General features: G+C 37.8%; 1 protein-coding gene across 1 annotated transcript in view; it reads left to right on the top strand.

Moving 5' to 3' along the window:
- Positions 1–20,847: 20,847 nt before the first annotated feature.
- Positions 20,848–21,288, top strand: part of LOC126819053 (synaptotagmin-11) — a 39,327-nt gene continuing 38,886 nt past the window's right edge. The window contains exon 1 of the mRNA XM_050546867.1: positions 20,848–21,007. Within this exon, the coding sequence (XP_050402824.1) occupies positions 20,971–21,007 (37 nt within the window). The 5' untranslated portion in view covers positions 20,848–20,970. The remainder of the gene's footprint in view (positions 21,008–21,288) is intronic.

Raw genomic sequence — 21,288 nt, 5'->3', positions numbered from 1 at the left:
CGTTCAATTTTTTCGTCAATTAATTGATATAAATTAATTGTCGAAATTGACATTTCCCACACACGATCAATGTTTTAGCGTCAATTTTCATTCTGATCGAAAACTTCGAGATGAAAGCATCTCTGGCACTAGCACACACGGTCTATTTAATAATTGACGAGCCGTCAATAAATATCAAAGGAACTTTGATCCGTCAATTAATTGATTCAATTAAATTATATCAATTAATTCGCCGTCAATGTCCCCCATACACGTTCAATTTCTTCGTCAATTAATTGATATCAATAATGGTGCCAGTCATTATCACATATGTGATAGAGCTGATTAAAAACATTCCAAATATAATTTTAACACAGAGATTATTGTTACGATAGATGCGTTATTAAGCTTTCAAGAAAGGGAAGTGACGAATGATAACAGATTCACGGGCAAATTTCTGCTCACTAATAATTCCTTGGAAGACCAAAAGTTGTTATATGAGAGTGTGAGAGGATATCTGACAATTTGAAAAAACAATTGTCTGTCACTAGATAAGAGAAAAATAAAATAAAAAACAAGGGAATTTACGAACTATTTCTATTTTTCTCGTTTTCCTTTATCTAATGACATTCATTTACTTTTTTGAATTATCAGATATCCGCTAACAGCCTCACAGGAATTATTAGTGAGCAGAAATTCGCCCGTGGGTCATTCCATGTCAAGCGGGCCAGGGGTGGGAAATCGACACCCTCGAAAAAATCAGGAAAACATATATGTTATTGTACATGTAAAAACGAGAAACTGTGAATAATTTGTGGTCTGTAGCTTGAAAATTGACTGAGATACGGGCATTTGAGTTTCATGAGTTACCGATGAGTTGTCGAAACAAAATATGTATCAATAGTTTACTCGAGTTTCAGATATCTTATTTTTACCTTTCTGGTGAAGATATACAGCTCACAGTGCAGTAGGGTTCGCATGCTACTTAGTCATAAAAACCGAAAAAAATTTTGGTGTAATTGTATATTTTCTGGATTTTGTTGTGCTCAACAGCTACAAAGTAATAGATATAGACCCAAATCTTCGCCTATCCAGAGATTGCAGGTAGTACTACATAAGAAACATATGAAAACGCACCAGTCTTCACTACTCGAATATGGTTTTAGACACAAATTTTCGAAAATTGCCTCGTATTTTCGAACCGATAGAACCCGGTAGATGAGCACCTAAAAATCTGAAACTGTGTGATTATAGTCTGTACTAATGTCTCCAACATTACAACTTTTGTTCTTGGAAGGAAGTATTAGTGAGCAGAAATCCGGCCGTGTATCTGTTATCACTCGTCACATCAGTCAGTTATATAGAGGTATGACTCGTGTTTTCCTTTGGCGTTCATCACTTCCGATTCAGGAAACCTGTATTACTCAGCTGTCGTAGCAATGATCTCTGTGTTAAAATTATATTTGGAACGTGTTTAATTAGTTCTATCACATATGTGATAATGACTGACACCAATTTTGTCCTTTAATCCTAATACTCTAATGTTGATGCTTATTGAATTTAATCCACCTGAACTAATTACTCACATAGTTATGGACCTGATTATCTTCATTTTTTTAGCATTGCTTTTGTTTTACAGTATTTTTCATACAAACGACCATTCATTTTCATTCTTTTAAAATCATTTTTGAAACATTAAAATGTTTTTAGATATACTATTGTGACTCATTGGAACATATGCGTCTTTTGATGAAAAAATTCCGATTTGCACTCTTTGTCAAATGGTTCATATGTGCACTAAAACTATTCAAAAGTAGGCCTATACTTTGTGGAATAAAATGTGGTATATTGCAACTATTATTTTTCTAATGATTGCTTGACATCAGCCCCCCCCCCCCGGCAAAAAGTCCCCCCACACTCCCCCTGTGAAAAAATTTTCGACCATACAAAAAAAGAGATATACATTGTTCATCAATTTTACAGCACCCCTGAGAACACCTCCCGCTCCCCTCGTTGCTCTGAGCTAGTTATGGCCCTGCTTGATATTTCAAAAATATTTTTCAAGTTCTTAAACAAAAATATAGTTCACACCTGGTCCGATTATTTAAGACTGGATAACTATGAGTCGAATATCCTTGGTAGAAAAAAAAGCACCAAAACAAATTAACAAAATGAAGAAAATAGTAGCCAACAAACTATAAATTATGTTTTATTTTATAGGTTAAAATTTATATGAATATATTAAATAGCTCCCTCAATATTCCCATCATGCTTGGCAGTAATCAGTGGTAGAATTGTGCAGAATTCATCGGCATTTTAAAGTATTTCTGAAAACTTTGGTAGAATTTGTAAGAATTAATGAATAGAAAAGAGTTTAAAATACAGCATAAGTTGTAAGTAGGTTTTCGAGAATCACTTGTAGACGTTGATATTTATTTCATTTATTTTTTTTATCGTAAACAATGGTAATTATTAAGTAGGTTGCAGTTGGTCATTCACCATCTGTGGAATCTAGTGGCGCGGGCATCGGGTAATTTTGAGCGCTGGAATTTGTTCAAGGGAGACAACTACATTTAAAGATCCTACTTAAAAAAAATCGAAAATGGTAGAAGAAACGCTTGAATGTTGTATTTCTTTGTGTCCCCCGCCTTTCGAAGAAAGCAGGAGACTATTAAAATGGGTTCGTCCGTCTGTCTGTCTGTCTGTCACACTTTCTGGGACACAATAACTCTCCTTCTAATTGAGCTAGAATGTTCAAACTTGCTGTAGGTATTTATTAGGTCAATGCCTTGATGGAGTTCGAAGAGGGGCATTTTCTGCTCTGGGTAAGCAGAGATAAGCAATTTGATTGGTTGGTGCTTTGGGACACGATAACTTTAGTTCTAATTAAGCAAGAGTGGTGAAACTTGGTGTATAGTTTTATTACATCAATACCTTTACTAAGTTCGATAATGAGCATTTTCTGCTCAGGGGAAGCAGAACAATAAGCAATTTGATTGGTCGAGACTTTGGAACACAATAACTCTCCTAATTGTGGTAGAATGTTCAAACTTGGTGTAGGCGTGCATTAGGTGAATGCTTTGATCCAGTTTGATGATAAACATTGTCTACTTAGGGTAAGCAGAGATAAGCAATCTGATTGCTTGATGCTTTGGGACACGATAACTTTGGTTATAATTAAGTGAGATTGATGAAACTCCGAGTATAGATTCATTATATCTTTACTTTTACTAAGTTCGATGATGAGAACTTTCTGCTTAGACTAAGGAGCGATAAGGAATTTGATTGGTCAAGACTTTGGAACATAACAACTCTGCTTTTAGTTGATGTAGATGTTCATTAGGTGAATGTCTTGACAGAGTTCAATGATTAACACTTCGAGCTAAAGTTAAGTAGAGCTAAGCAATTTCATTGGTCAATGCCTTAGGCCAAGATAACTTTGATTTTATGTGATGAGCTTAGTGTACATTTGATAATCAGGTTGATTGCTTGATACTTTTGAAAAAGATAAATGTGCGATAAATTAATATGTGTCGGATGGGACATCAGCCTCACTGCTGGCTTGTTTTTGTAGTGTATCGTAGTTACCTAGTTTGAATCGCAGTTTCCATAGTTGTATAACTTGTTTTGATTGGCAGTTTCCTTAAATCAGTTACGCTGTTTTGAAATGAAATATGGTTTAACGTTCTACTGTTCTGCTCCTAAACTGGGGTAATGAAGACGAGACGCTGTTTTGAAAGGCTGTTTCCACATCGGCCATAAACCGTAACGACAAAATTTCACTTTGGTCAAACCGGACACAAATTGGTCAAATCCAAGAAGTATAAAGATTCCTGTAATGCCTGTCATCATTACACGCCCGTAACAAGCAGGGCGCAGTCCCCCCTCCCCACCTGCAAAAAATCCCCCCCCCCCCCTGTAAAAAAATTGTCTAACATTCATTGTCCGTCAATTTTACAGCACCCCTGAGAACACTTCCAGCCCCCTCGTCGCTCTGAGCTAGTTACGGCCTCCCAGGAACATTTTGAAAATTGACAACCGCAAACCCATTTTCCAAGCATTTCAGACCAAAGCGGAACAAGGCAAATTTTTGATTTCCTGATACAATTAGATAACAGAATGACCTAAGCGCACTATCATTAGATGAATTTGAGAATTCTCTTCAGTGTCAAAAACAAAAACCTTTTATTCTCCGTTATGAAAATAATGCAAATTATAATATACATACAGTACGCGTATTTGACAGTTCTGTTGACGCTCATCACATAATATAGTGAGAATCTTCGAACTCACAGAAGTAGACGAATATCATCATAAGCTCATGAACCTCACGAACTTGTGATGATATTTGTTTACTTCTGTGATGATAACTGAAAATTCTTCTCTAAGGAAGTAACAAAGTATTTCTTTAGCTTCAATGAAGAACTAAGTAGAGGTTAAAAGATGAATTACACGGTTCTCGGTATAATGAGGTTAAACTCATAAAGTTCTTTCCTTGTAGTACACTTCTTTTTTTGTGTTGTTTGTCAGTCATTTTTTTCTTTCTTCTGTCCTGTGTCCTGTTCTGTCCTCGCCGTCCTTCTTTCTTTTGTGACGCGCAGCGACCCATTTCAAATTCCGGGCACTACTTTTCAGCGACAGTCCATAGGGTAGGGAATGACGATATTTTTTTCTGCCCTTCATAACGGCGGCGTATGACAGTCATTTACTGATTATGAAAGAAGAGTTCAACCTTTGACTAGCAAAATATAATTACGCGGATCAACCGGGTATGGGATGCACATTTCTGTCCACGATTTTCGTCATAGAATTCGAGTTAATCCGCTGCGCGCGGGTGAAGCCATTCGGCGTTTTACACGATCGACCCCATTGTTGGAACCACCCCTACGCATGATGCATTAAAATTTGATTGTATATGTTGAAATGAACATTGAGGTTTGTTCTAATTATGTTAGTTATACTAGGTTAGAAGCTGGAGCAAATAACTGCTAACCGACTTATCAGCTAATGAAATCGCTGCAATTTGCTGTGGTCCTTGAAGTTAAACAAAACGTCTCCTTTTGATTGTTGTTCTTAAAGGTTTTATTTCGTCGTAAAGTTACCCAAAATACAGAAACTGGATTCGTCTATTTAATTGTGATTACACGTCAGCCACAACGTTCGTATGTAGGACATACTATAAATATTCGAAACCGATTAACTCAGTATAATCGATGCGATGGATCTTTAGACACTCTAGACCCCTTCTTGTGCCTGTGGGCAGTATACATCATGATCACCGGCTTTTCTGGCAACTGTGATGACCAGAATAATAAAGATGCACGACGCCAAATGGAAAGACAATGGCATCACAGGAATACCATTCGCCCTATTCCGCCAGATACGGGTCAGATGTATGATAATGGATATTGACAGAACAGTATATTACAACATGCTCAGACATTATCGTTATCTAATATGGCAGGACATTTTATCGATTGCACTGGAACATTAGCAAAATTTTGAATCCTTCTTTGTAAAGTGGTATGTTTTTGACATTATAAAATCATAAATGATTGTGAGAATAAAGTAATCATTATCGTTTATAAGAATAACGTCATGCTTAGTTTGTATGAAACCGAAAAGTCTTAAATGTGGACAAATCCTTAGTGGTCGGAAAGGTTACGTCCATAAATGTATAGTTGCCTCCCTTTAAGTTGCCCAACTCAACTGAACATTTGCAACAAAGGCTTCTTACCGCACCAACCCCCCCCCCCCCCGCCCCCAAAAAAACAACAAACAAACCAAAAAACACACAAAAAACAAGACTTGTGCCGATACACACTGATCAGCAGTGAATTTTCGCTAGGCCGCTACAATCACTGATAAGGATGACATCGATGCGACTTAATGAGCCAGGAATATTAACTTTTTTCCTGCGACAAATTAAATTCTAAAACATTTTTTTATGTATTGGAAAAATAAATAAAGGCGTTTGATGTATTTGTAGGTAAAAATTATTTCCTATTTAGTATAAATGGGTATTAAAATGACTAAAAGGCAGCATTCCGCCCGAAGCAGTAACGTCTTATGTAAACAATGCACGCGCCATTCAGCCAATGATTGACGCCGAGTGCTGTGACGGCACGTGTTAAGGCAGTCATCTTTGACAGAGATATTACTAGACTCGTAATTCTCTGTGAAACAGGTTGGTGCCGATAGGTCGACAGGGAGAAAATTATTATATAGTGGGCAATTTAATTAATTGGCCCCGATGCTTGTTCACCAGAACCGATTTTAATAGTAGGTGCAGGGGCACAGCATGGCACACAAACAATTACGCAAGATATACCTACTAACACAGGGCACAATATACACAGACATACCACATTCTTCAGTACGAAGGGCAAAAACTCCACTCAAAGAGCAAGTGCAACTAACAAAACAAACCTGTGGACATGAAAAGTTACATAAAGATTGTGCATCCTGGCACAATTTTTAATTTTTTGGACCACGGGAACAGTGCCGGCTAATCTAAACTAGATGGGGGCGTGGCATTTTTGGGCGTGTCTGTTAGGGGTTACCCAACCACTAGAAATGTCTGTCAGAGTGTTTTTGTAATACCTGAAAATGTACTGTACACTGCTATACGATTTTCACGTGGTACGCTTTTGAGCTAATCTAGCCTAGTTGGGGGGCATTGCATTTTGGGTGTTGAATACCACACCCACCACCAGTAACCTGGCAGACTTATATTCTGATGATACCAGATATACATGCATTGATATGATATAGGAGAGAATTGGTACACTTTTCAGCTAGGTTAACCCCCTGGGCTCCCGCTCTATCTATGCATTTTTAAAACTTCTTAGGCCTACTAACATGTTAAATTTATATGACTTATTTATTAGATATTGCAGTTTGAATTTGTAATTTGTTCTATTTCCATTATTACTTTTAATTTATTGTAGTCAGTTTAGTTTCGTTAACATTTTGACATTTCACAAATGTTTCGTGGTAAAGGCGACATAATTCTAATTCTCATTTTGGTAATAGATGGCGCTGTTTAGAATTGTATGGTGGCTCATTGGGAACATGTAAAAACGCGCCTTTTCTCCAACCCGACAGACATTACATTTTTCTGTCAAAAATAATAAAATATTTTACGTACAAAAGCAAACAATTCTAGATATTTTGTCGTACAGTTTCACAAATAATGCACTATCGATTGTTCTGGTCTATTAGTTTTCTAAAAGAATAATATATAGCAAGAACTCATTACGTCATGCTTAGTTTAGCGTATCTCTTCCCCTCAAAATTATGAAATATGTTACGCACACAAGTAAAGTATTTTTGATATCATTATATCGGACCAGGCTTCCAAATCATCGGGAGCCGCGGTGAAAACAGACGAAACAAAACAGACTACAATAAATTGAAAGTAATAATGGAAATAGAGCAACATACAAATTCAAACTGCAATATTTAAAAAATAAGTCACATAAATTAGCATTTTTACATGTGTAAATAGCCAATTTAACATGTGTTAGTAAAAAGTTAAATGCATAGAAGTATTAGCATTCGCATTACTAGTAAGAAGTTAAATGCATAGAAGTATTAGCATTCGCATTACTAGGTTAGGAGTTAGAATTATGGGGAAATTCCGCTCTATAGATATATCAAACCAAACCACGTGATCGACGATCAAAACGATTGCTGTCTGATGGCATCCAGTTTCCCCATGCCCCGAGTAAGACCCTGGCTCACCAGAAGGTTCGGGGTTCGATCCCGGTGTTGACCGAGAGAGTTCCCCAGGATTTTCCAGTGTAGTTTCGCCATGAGTATCTAGTTATTCGAAAGGTACGAAATACCACGGTGCCTTATATACTTACGTTGACGTACGCGTAAAAGAAATCATGGCAATTTAAATTCAATTAATAGCAGACAGAAACGCCCTCGTAGGACACTGTATTGTCTACGCTCCTCTTCATTTAGCCTGATTTGTTCAGAAAAGAAAGACATTAAACCCCATTTTATTTCCTCGTACAATTTTTTCAATACACACTCAGATTCAGAAGAATGCGCATTGTTTTTTAAAGCACGGATTTATGATTTTCAAAGCACAAATTTTTCATCCAGCGAGGCAGTTAAACAGCTTCTGGTTCCAATAGTCAAATGAAGACAAGCGATTACCTTATCGTCCCAATGGCATTTTTTGGGGGTGAAAATAGAGAAAAGGTATGTATTTTCCAAAAGACCAGGGAACATTGCGAGTATCTTTTTTCCCCCTTATTTTTGTTATACGATAGAATCAAGGACTAAACAACCTACGAATACCGAAAAACAAGCATCAAAAGGGACTGGTATTTCATTTCATTCGATTCTGTCAATGACACAGCCCCAAGAACAAGACGATGACCAATATTTGAAAGTTAAGGAAAAAATGTCCATAGGGTTGCAAAAGTATTGGCATTGAGTACGCTAACAGCTAAAAACGTTGGCATCGCCCGTGTTGCAATTCTGGAATGATTTTTTTTTCATTTTCCTAATTTTATTTAGCGAAATAAATAAAACAAAGACAGATTAATTGATTCTGAATATTATGGAAATATTAACTCGACTGTGAAATCGAATCTAGAAGCCGTCAGTGGAAGCCCAAGTCGTTTTCTCCATAAATTTGTACCAAACTTCGACACTTTTTGGTCCAAGGCAAGTTGTTCAGTTACTATACTCATCTGTTTAATGCCCCATAAGTACCCGGGGTCCATCGGCGCCGACTGGAAAACATACTTTGGCATATACTTTTTTTTTCAAAACAACTGAAATGCATCATCGCATCCACTTAAAAATAAAATGGCCTCAATAATAGGCCCGAGAAATGCCCGAATAAATTCCCGTTTAAGGAGGGGGTGTAGGCCTCCCCCAGAAAAATTGGTAAATTAGACTGTCGCAAACGCGTTTTCCTGCCGGTGTCTGTGATTTTCCCAAAAACGGCGAATGGCGAACGTCACAAAATAGGAATAATACGACTTGGTGATCGTAATTTCATTTATTTCCAACGAATTTGTCATTCTGCGCTAAAATATAAAATTGTCGGAGAATTTATAACGAAACGAATGAATACTCTTGTGTTGATAATACCAGAAGGCGTCTATTTTAAATACCATTTATTAAAAACGTGACTTTTCTTATCGGTGTTAATAAATCTACGCTAATGAAATAATGATTATTATTTACGGTTTTTCGACCAAAATTAGATTTCAAGATAATTTAATTTCTGGGTTTTCTCCTAATTCAAATATATGGACAGCAACAACCCCACCCAGAATGAAACACATTCGTCGCAATGGGTTCATTTTGTTGTTAAGTTTTAAATTTCTGCCATTAACAAATATTATTTATAAAAGTCCTAATAAAGAAATACGGCAAACAATGGGTCTGACGTATAGACGTCAGTGGCGGCAACGGTCTATTTTTAAGGAGTGAGTAACCCGAAAGAGTTCAAATGTTCTCCTACTATTCTAGGCGAAGATATTATCCTTTGAAGGTTTGACAAGACGTGTGCAATTATTGCAACCACTGTGCTGGTTGTTCGAAGCTAAGTCTCGTTCCTCTACTTTTATATTAAATCAAAATATGGCTTAACCGTTCTAATCTATTTAATATCGGAGAAATCCGATGCCATCGTGAGTTGATTATGACCGGGATCAGTTAATTAATGTCTAATTAATAATTCTTGCTATAATAATTCAAAAATAGATGATAAAAAAGAGAGAATTATTCTAAACGAAGTTGTACCCGTTGGAAGTTTGGACTAGAAGTAGGCATACGCTATGTCCGCACCGTCTACGAGAATTGCCGATCGTTTGATTGACAGACGATAACTCCACCCACATGTTCTCGATTATCAAGTAACATTCTCAATGGTTATGGTACCCCTGTTTGGTGAGCCTTTCATCGGCAGTGTCCGGTGGTGGCGTCAGTGACTAACGGTAAACGTTAGCTTGGTCGGCCATTTATTGATTTAATTTTTAATGGACGACTGTTTAAATCCAAGCTGTATCCAAACCATCCGAGGGTCTACAGAGTTGATTTTGAGCTTGTCATATAAATAGAGGTCTAATTAATAATTTCTATAACATCTAAAGCCTAAATAAAGACTTGCAATAGGCAGATTTAGCTCTTGCATAATGTATGTTTAATATAACTAGACGTCAACCAAAATAATTCTTGAAGATTTTCCATATCGTAATTCACGTACCAGCTTGAAGTTCACTTCAGTAATATTCCATGAAACGTTCGCGTTTCATAAGTCGATGGTCTAAAATATTATCATTTTTCTACAGTTGCCAGTATCAGAAAATGACGTAGTCAAAAGAAGCTGATACGGCACCATGGCATTTCATCATAACACAATTTGTAGTTTTTGTCTATCACGTAACTAGTCACGTAACTTACAAAAGTTTTTATTCATTCATCGATGATAGACAAACGACACAATTGTCACGTTACAACCATAAAATAATCAAACCATTCTAGAAAACGACTTACTAAATGGATCAAAGCAATTTTTTGTGAACAGTATGTCGACACATTAGTGATTAATTCATCACAATTCCAAAACATTATGAGAAGGTTTAGAGTCTGTACACAGTCTATACAACAGTATCTAGTGTGTCCACCCCGAGTGTCAATAACAGTAGCGCAGCGTCCTTACATGGAGTGGACCAGACAATTGATGAACGCCATTGGCACCTGGCCAGACAATTGATGAACGCCATTGGCACCTGGAACCACACTCTGAGAAAAGCCTGGCGCAATCCATCGGCTGTGTTTGGTCTCGGTACGACGTTTTAAATCTCCTCTAAATTTCATCCCAAAGATGTTCAATCGGGTTTACGTCCGGACTAAGGGCTGGCCAGTGCATAACATTGACACCCTTCGGCTGTAGAAAGTCCCGAGTAACTCTGGCGGTGTAGGCACGGGCGTTGTCATGCTGGAAAACGTTGTTTCGATGACGTGCGAAATGTGGTATGAGGTGGGGTCTGAGAGCTTGATCGATGTAGCGCACAGCTGTGATGCTGCCTCCTCTCCCTGGAACACCACAGGACCCACTCTCTAGTTCAGGACGACCCCCCCCCCCCCATGAGTCTCGTTCCATGACACATTGGTCAGAATAACGCCATATTCTGGTCCTGTCATTTGCAGATGATACACAATACCGACTCTCATCTGTGAACAGAACAGCCCTCCATTGCCTGTGTCGCCTGTTCTGGTGTTGTTGGGTAAACTGTTGACGTTCACGTCGATGGCGAGGGTTGAGGTTCGGCCCACGGTAAGGTCTACGACGTCGGCGCACTGTATCGGTACTTATGGGTCTTCCGTGTGTTCCCACTGTCTGACGTGCTGTCTCAGATGCCTGTGTGAAGGGATTCTGCACGTGCTGTCGCACAACATGGCGGTCTTGTCGTCTTGTGGTAACCCTTGGTCGTTGGCGATCATCCGTGGTGTTGGTGGCCCGAAAGCGTGGCTGAAGCCTGTAGATGGTCCGAACATTGACCTGGAAGTGATTGGCAATGGCTTGGGCAGTGTGGCCAGCGTCGAGTTTTCCAAACACCTGGTTCCTCTGAGCTGTCGTGAGTCGTGGCATGCTGCTGACTTTGTAGTGTGAATGATTCAACCAGGTATGGGGGTACATTTTATAGGGCTGGTTCCGGTGAACAGCACGTGTAGCATGAGTTACATGAAAATCATGGAGAACACATTACCATCTCAGAAGTCAGGTTGAGTTTTTGAGAACATTTCCTGGGCGCAATTCTGTGTTTGGGAAGGAGCCTTATTGCTCAGGTAAAGTTGGAGATGTGGTCACAAATATACAATAAAAACATTTGGCAAGTTTTATGCAATGCGTCTATTCAGAGTAACATACCAACCTTACGTTTCTTTTGCTGCTTGGTGATTAAAAGTGATGCCAAACCTTTGACTTACTTTTGCCGGACATAGTAGCAGACGAGAACAGTATAGCACGCGCGACTGAATCAGTTACCAAAATAAACGGCGTGAATGTGTGACCTGACAATAAAAGATAGGTTGCCAGGCAACGAAACATACGCCCACAGCAGCTATGTCGTCCGGGCAGTCAACAAGAGTTGTCGCATATTTTTTCTATTGTCGGCAATGAAACATCTATAATACACTAAAATCTGATTAAGAGTATTAAGTAATTATCAGAGAATCATTAGAATTTGTTTGGCTTTTAGTTCTGTCCCATGCTAACGTTTAGTATACGAAACATTTAATATCATGGATTTAGCTGATCAAGTTAACAAAATTCATTGAAAATCAATATACTTGTTCATCTCAAGACCTTAAACTCTGTGCATCATTCTAAAGTCAATTAGATGATAACTTTGGTCTCTAGAGCACCCACAAGATTTTTCAAAGTGATCATGGGCTATAACTCTGGTAGTAATCACTGGGCTTCTTCGTCTCACGACCTTAAACACTGTGTTTAAATTTAATGTCAAGATTTTTCAAAGTGATCAAGGGTCACAACCCTGGCAGTAATTATCGGAAATCGTTGAAAATCAATAGGCTTCTTAGTCTCGTGACCTCAAACACTGTGTATAAATGTAAAGTCAATCGGATATTAAATTTAGTCTCTAGAGCGTACACAAGATTTTTCAAAGTGATCATGGGCCATAACTCTGACAGTAATATTGGAAATCGTTGGTAATTAATAGACTTCTTTGTGTCATGACCTTCAACACTGTGTATAAATTTCAAGTCAATTGGATATTAAATGTAGCCTCTAGAGCGTCCACAATATTTTTCAAAGTGATCAAGGACCATAACTCTTTAAAAATTAATAGACTTCTTCGTCTCATGACCTTAAACACTGTGTATACATATCGAGTCAATCGGATATTAAATTTAGCCTCTAGAGCGTACACAAGATTCTTCAAAGTGATCAAAGGCCATAATTCTGGCAGTAATTATTGGAAATCGTTGAAAATTATTAGACTTCTTCGTCTCGTGACCTTAAACACAGTGTATAAATTTAAAGTCAATCGGATATTAACTTTAGCCTCTAGCTTGTTGACGCCGGACCGACGGACGGACGAACGGACGGGGGCGACGACAATATACGACCACATTTCAATGTGGGCGTATAAAAATGTACTGGCAAGTCAAGAAGCCGACATCAAATCACGTGTTAATGAAAATAAACTGTGAAACCTGTATCATTATTATTTAGTTATTAAAGAAATAATTAATTTATATTATGATAATTTAAAGATACATTCCCGGGTACAAACTGGGTGATTTGATGATATATTTGGACTAAAAACATATTCAAACTAATTAATTTATCATCATAATTTTGTTTCAAATCCTTCCTAAAACATTGCAATTGCCAGGGAATAGTCGGCTATAAAAATCGATCAAAAGAGGCCATGTTTCTGTCACGTTGCACAACGGGTGCGAGGTCGGGGGAGAATTCATTGCATACACAAGACGATGTTGCCTTTATCGCTGACTATTTATTACAAATATTAAAGTCTAATTAAATTCTCGGATTATCCACTGCCCGCGTCTTTTTCCGTGATTTTTATCTCAGAAAGAGTTGTACATCTAACTCTTCATAAAGTTTATCAACAAGTACATCAAGCGCTCAATCTCCGCGTGCAACTTTCGACGTCACGCGTGCTGACACTCCTAATCGTCGGGCTGTCGATTAGGGAAACCCGTACATTTTGCCCTGTTTGTGTTCCATGAGTGTTTTTCAAGGAATCCATTATTTTTCAAGTAAGATTGGATATTTCTACTTTCCATATGCATGTATACCAAAATTGCCATACTTTTATTGAAAATAACCACCCGATAAATACTTTTCTGGGAACGTAGCTTTAATAGTTTTCTTGGATTATTTAAGTAAAACTTCGAAGTACAGTAAGTAATTACTAAACCAGTAACAGAAGTAGAAGCGGTTCTAGCTTCAGTTTAAGACCAGTCTGTTTAAATCACGTCACAATCACGTGACGAAGAAAGATCCACGCACATCACAAATTACAAATCGTTTGCAACAAAGATAGAGATGGCGATGCAAACAAATTAATAATTTAATAGTTATTTAGAACCTATTAATAAGTTTCATGGTCTTTCTTAACTGAATAATTTTTTCAACGATACGGCGATACGGCTATATTACGTATCGATATATATATCGCCGGAACGTATCGATACTTAAAGTTACAATTTCATTTTTTTAAGTTATATTTTAAAAATAGATGGTATCTATAAACAGTCCTACCTTGTTAAAGAGAGAGAGAGAAATGGGGTTTAACGTCCACTCGACACAAACTAGGTCATTTCGGGACTAACATATGGTTTAATTTTATTTACATAATTCGCTTGCGCGTAGGGGTCTTTAGCAGTGGGAGGAAACCGGAGGCCCCGGAGAAAACCCACGAGGTTGGACAGGCGACCCTACTCCTTGCCACGTACAACCGGGGATTCGAAACCACGCCAGTCGACTCAATGACAGACTTTATGATACAGCGCGCGCACGCTAACCATTCAGCCATCCAACCCCCCTACCTTGTTAAAGAATGATCCTATTAATCCTATAATTCACTATTGCCAGTTGAGAAATTGGCAAAAATATCACTTTCAACTTCAAATTCAAACGTTTGAAGATAGATATAGGAAAATAAGGGAGGTAATTGGGAGGTAATTGTGTTATTATTTCCGATGTGAAGATTTTTAAGTGTGAGAAAGATAACCTATGATCGTATAATAGTGAGTTGACTACCTATTGAGCAAAAGAAATAGAAATAATTATGTTTTGACTTTCTTAGAAAATATGAAATTGTAACTTTAAAACAGAGATATGACGTCACCCTTTGATGTTTTTAACCAGTATATAGGAGAATGTACGCTTTTCAATCGTCTTTTATTTATAAAACTGACCATTATTTATTGAAAATAATGGACAGGTTTACCAATAATAGACATTTATCTGAAAAATGAACATGTATTTTGAGATAATTTATTCTCTGAACAAATTAAATTACAGTACATGAAATTACTTAAAACCTCATAATTACCGAAATGTCACATGACCGAATGTTGATTTCACGCGTTTGTCTACATAAAGAATTCCACTTAAATCCGTAGGTTATATGTCACTTGTACGAAAGCTCAGAAGGCTCATTCTAAATTCCAGATTCCAAATTCCAGATTCCAAATTCCAGATTCCAGATTCCAAATTCCAGATTCCAAATTCCAAATTCCAGATTCCAAATTCCAGATTCCAAATTCCAGATTCCAGATTCCAAATTCCAAATTCCAGATTTCCTGCTGTAGCAAAAAAAATTAAAAAAATGCCAGTCCTAGGATACCGAGTAGCAGAGTAGCTCACTGCAGAGGAGCTTTGCCCCAAACTGTTCACATCTGCCGAAGCAAACCCGAACTGGAATATTGAATGGCCGAATGGTTAGCACGTGCGTGCTGTATCATACGGCCTGTCATTGAGTCAACTGGCGTGGTTTCGAATCCCCGGTTGTACGTGACAAGGAGTAGCGTCGCCTGTCCAGCCTCGTGGGTTTTCTCCGGGTCTTCGGGTTTCCTTCCACTGCTAAAGACCCCTACGCGCAAGCGAATTATTGAAATAAAATTAAAAACATATGTTAGTCCCGAAATGACCTAGTTTGTGTCGAGTGGACGTTAAACCCCATTTCTCTCTCTCTCTCTCTCTCTAACTGATTAGTCAAAAGCAAAAACCTGATCCGATTGGCCGGATGAGATTTGGAATTTGGAATTTGGAATTTTGGAATTTGGAATTTGGAATCTGGAATTCCAAACTGGAATTTGGAATTTGGAATCTAGTAATTTGGAACGGGTATTTATCCGGCCCAGATAGGTAAACTAAAAGTAATTAGTTGTGTAAAATTACAATTTATATAAATTCTAATTTGTTCAGTTGAGGGGGGGCTGCCAATTTGCTATTTTATCGGTAAGACATGAATTTAGAATTTGGAATTTGATATTTGGCATTTGGAATTTGGAATTTGGCATTTGGAATTTGGAATTTCGCATTTGGAATTTGGAATTTGGAATGAGCCTTCTGGGCTTTCGTACACTTGTCCGTTTAATAGTACGTTCGGCACTAGATCGATGATACGTTTTTATACGCCAACATTTTCACATCGTCTTTGTGGACACTCTACAGGCCATAACTTGAAATATAGGTATATATCCCAAAAATCTCGGTTCTTTTCGATATTGTATGGCACCGTAACTTCCTGGATTATGGCCCCTGATTGAACAAAAAAAACCGTGTTTTCAGCCTGTGGAACCTGTACAGGTCACAATTTTTATTTGATTTTAAAAACCGTTCAAATATATCACCGTTACACCATAATGACATTGACAGTTGAGTTCGAATTTCATGAATTAGTCTGTGCCTTTGATCCTGTATCCTGTCACTTATATCAGAGTATATATTAAATTTCAAAAAAAAAAATTGGACGGCTAGTGGCCTCCACATTAACCACAGTACTAAGAATATTATCAATACACGTATCTAAATCATTTTCGTGAGCAGCCTTTCCATCACAACGTTAACGGCTAATATCCCCATATCAAGAACATCACAATTTTTATATCGGGTACATTACCAAATGTAATCAGTATCCAAATGCTTATCACATATATTCTCATTTGTTTTCAACTGTGTTATAAACATGTCGTCTCCATGTCGAATATTTTGGACTGTCTGTGTATGATTGCATTGTATGACTGGAGTGTTTTGTCACATGCATTCATGAGCATGTGCATGTTGTTTTAAGAATTTTCTGGCTTGTTCTTTTAGAAAACTATCCATTATTGTTCTTTCTATTTACTTAATGGACAGTCTGAGGCCATTATCCATCACATATTGGTGTATCGATATATCGACACAGCAGAAAACCACCGAGATTAAATTATCTAGTTATTTAATTTTGATAGAAATAAATAAACCAATGGCTGCCAGACAGGATACGCCCACGTTTTGCAAGAGAAGGATAGAAAACAAGCTAAAAACAAACGCGATATTTTGTACAATCGGAGGCAATAATCCATAAAGTTATGGCCTGAAATGTGCAAATATCAAAAGGGACAGAGATCTTTGGGATATAAAGATATGTTTTAAGTTTCATCAAAATCGGATAAAAATTGTGACCTCTAGAGGGTCCACAACCTTCCGTATTACACACTTCTACACATTTTGCATACAAAGAGCGGCCATTTTGTCGGGCAGTTTCATTTCGATTTTCCCGAAATACGACTTAACCTTCATTATGGTGGAATAGTGATGTATTTAAACGGTTTTTAAAATCGGAAAAAAATTGTAACCTCTAGAGAATCCGCAAGCTAAAAATGCGATTTTTCGAACAATCAGGGGCCATAATCCAGGAAGTTACGATCCTATATGCGCAAATATTGACAGGAACCGAGATCTTTGGGTTAAAAACTTGCATTTCAAGTTTCATCGAAATCGGATCAAAATTGTGGCCTCTATAGGGTCCATAACTTTGATATACCAGATGTTTACACTATTTGCGTCAAAGGGCTGGCCATTTTGTCTGGCAATTTTGGTCTGATTTTCATGAAACTCAATCACACACAACATTACGGTGTAACGGTGATATATTCGAACGTTTTTTTAAATCGTATAATAATTGTGACCTCTAGAGGGACCACAAGCTAAAAACGCGATTTTTCGTACAATCAGGGGCCATAATTCAGGAAGTTACGATTAGATATGCACGAAAATAGGAAGGAACCAAGATATTGGGGTTATAAACATGCAATTCATATTTCATCAAAATCAGATGAAAATTCTGACCTCCAGAGGGTCCACAACCCTGATACACAATATTTTAACACTATTTGCGAACGAGGGGCGGCCATTTTGCCGTCAGTTTCGGTGTGATTATTAGATTTGGGCACTATACTTTGCCACCCTCCTCCCCCCACCCCCGCGAACACGCGCCAGAGTCAGATTGACGTTAGTGCTCTATTAAATTTGCACGTTCAACAATGTCGTTAAGGTAATAAAGACAATTTGTAATGGATTGTAAAGCAAATGAATTTGACAGTTCATTTGTTTCCTTTATACATTAATTTTACATTATCATTAACAATATTTTGACATCGTCATTATGGATATTTTGTGATATTCTAACATTGTCTGTGTGGACGTATTTGAATATATTGCACATAATTTGCCATACTGGAATAGAATTTCTGGTGTCTATACCCGCTTCAGCCTAAGGTGATATCACAGTCCCAGCTGCGCACAATCTGATTAAAACACTGATCCTATTTCGGTTCATTTTTTATACTTCAAAATTTTGTTTTACTTGTCGTTACTATACTAGGTGGAGGCTAACGAAAGAATAAAAAATAAAAAACGAAACGAAATATAAATTTGTATTTTAATCAGATTGTTATGCGCACACCAGTCCTTAATATACAGTTTATGGATATATTGCACATATTTTGCAATATTGGAATATAAATTATGCAGAAATGTTATACTCCCACCGCTTATTTACTTAGATAAGGGGTTTACGCCCGCTTCCGCTGTCGGGTTATATCGCAGCCCTTAGCCGCATACATTAGCCCATAATATACATTCGGTTAGGCATATATGTATTACTTAAACGGAAAGAAGCATGGGTTTGTGTGGCAACGAAATACAGACCAACTATTTCTTTAACACAAGGTACAATTTTATGGATACACAATTACTGAGTTTGATACTAAGCGACGTTTCGACGAGGATATCAAGCAAATGATACAAATATGTGAATTGTGGGCAAATATATATACAGAATATGCAACAAAGATGTATATATATTTGCCCTCAATTCACATATTTGTATCATTTGCTTGATAAAGACGAGAGTATCCTCGTCGAAACGTCGCTAAGTATCAAACTCAGTAATTGTGTATCCATAAAATTGTACCTTGTGTTAATAATGTTCAATTACTAAATGCCAATCAAAGAAAACTATTTTTTTATTCCAGAGTTAGTAACCTGTCAACATTTAAAAATGGGAATCAAACACTATGCTGTTGACGAATGACCGGAAACCGATTACGAAAAATGCGGGATTGCGATAAAGATAGTGGCCTAAACGCAGGGTTGGTTGTAGAAATTGTGGGGCCCAATTTGGGATGCACGAAGTTACAGACACCTCTTCGTGTGTATGCTGGGAAGGTGTACTTCCAGTTGTCGTCAAGACCTATATTTTAACGTCAACGGGACTGGGATAAAGGTTTCTAAACGTCTTTCACGCAGAAGTTAATAGCCGTGGTTCAGTACTCGGTGGCAGTTGGAATTCGGTATAAGAGTATACCTCTATCCGGGCAAAATTTCCCTTATAGCACACTGAATGCATATGCCCGTCTCCATTATCCCGATCGGAGCTGAACGGCAGGACGTTAAACCCCATTTCATTTCAGTTCATTTCATTTCTCACATGACTCCTTTAAGATGGTAGATGAAGTCGATAACCTCTGAATACGGACCACAATTCATAATTTGGTTCCCGACAGTAGCCCTTGTTCATTAACCCGGATGTAGCAGAAACGTAGGACGTTAAACCCCGTTTCAGTCCCATTTCATTCCAGACAGTAGGTCCTATTTGTGATAAAATGCCAGGTGATTAATTGGAAAGATGCTCAAGAAATTCTTAAACAACAAGATTAACTTGTTATCATTGTCATTTCAATAGCTTGTTCTTATCTCTGTGTGGGGATCACGTGGCTAAGTGGGTAAGACGCTAGCTCGCTAGCCTGGAGGTCGGGTGTTCGATCCCTGCATTGGCCGAGAAAGTTCATCCAGATTTTCCGGCGTGGTTCCCCCTTGTCAGTGATGCAGGACGGAGGGCCTGACAAGGATAGCTGTCTAGTCCTTCGGATGAGACGAAAAACCGAGGTCCCGTGTATACATTGGAATGCACGTAAAAGATCCCTTGGCAGTTGGAATTCGATATAAGAGTAGGCCGTAGTGCCGCTGTCCGGGCAAAATTTCCCTCATGGCACACTGTATGGCGTATGCCCGTCTTCATTAGCCCAGGTTAGGAGCAGAACAGTAGGACGTTAAACACCATTTCATTTCATTTCATTTCTTATCTCTGTGCTGAATATAATAAAAAAAAATAATTACTAAGAAAATAGCATGCCGCCTATTATTAGTTTTGTTGATGTATCTTCTCACTTCCATATTCAAACATCGACCTAACACCAACTCGTCCATTTCTTGTTGATGGTCAAAATCAAAGTATTATTGACTGATGTAGCCTAAAGTCGATTACGAAAACAACAGATATATATATATACCTCCGGGGTCCGGGCATGTGGTAATTATGGGGACGTGGTACGTCAAAAAGTCTATTGGTTGATAAATACGATGCTAATAGTTAGTATAGAAAAGTCGCTCTTCACGTAACGTAAACACCATCTTTTGTAGAATAAGAATGACCAAGGGCTTAATCCCGCCAATTTCTCCACCGACAGTTCGATTAGCACGTGCTCAGAATCATTCTAGCTGGCATTTCATTGCTTAGCTGTATTTATGGTAACGGAGCTTCCCAATACTCAAGAAGATTCATTAATTTTGCTGTTTGATTACCCCGCGAGAACCAATCGATTCAATCAATGAATAATTAAAGAAGCGACTCGGCGGCCATCTTGACAGGTCGTCTGCGCAAACAGGCCGATATAACCAATCATTTGGTATGAACCTACTGACGTCATTGCTTAGTCCGTGGAATCACGTTCCGCAATATCGATTTTGTTCCAGAGCGCGTGAAGTTGAAAGCAACGAAATCTCCCTAGCTTTTTACATCTTCTTCTGGCACTAAAACACGCCATTTTGACACAGTGAATATGTAGCGTCGACAAAACAAGCAAAGTTTTCCATTTTTTATCGGTGAGTGAAAAAATTGAACAACCATGAAACCAACTGAACCACACCCGCTTCACCGGAAATGTAAGTATTATTATTAATTACTGACTTATTCACACTACATAAACAATATGGTTTTATGTATGCCTTGGATACATATTAGAAATTACCACTATTGTTTAGGCGCAAATTGTACTCATTAGCAATACATGTATACATACTTTTAGTCATACTTATCAGATGGTCAGAAAATTTAATTGTAAAATTATATGTCAACTGAATGAAAATCAAAATGACACTATTACTGTTATAATATTTACTATTAAAATAAATATGGTATTATGAAATAATCATAAAAATACCCT

This window comes from Patella vulgata, chromosome 4 (assembly GCF_932274485.2).
Source record: "Patella vulgata chromosome 4, xgPatVulg1.2, whole genome shotgun sequence".
Taxonomy (NCBI): Eukaryota; Metazoa; Mollusca; class Gastropoda; family Patellidae; genus Patella; species Patella vulgata.
The sequence above is the reverse complement of the archived record's forward strand: the minus strand, read 5'-3'. Positions and strand labels throughout refer to the sequence as shown.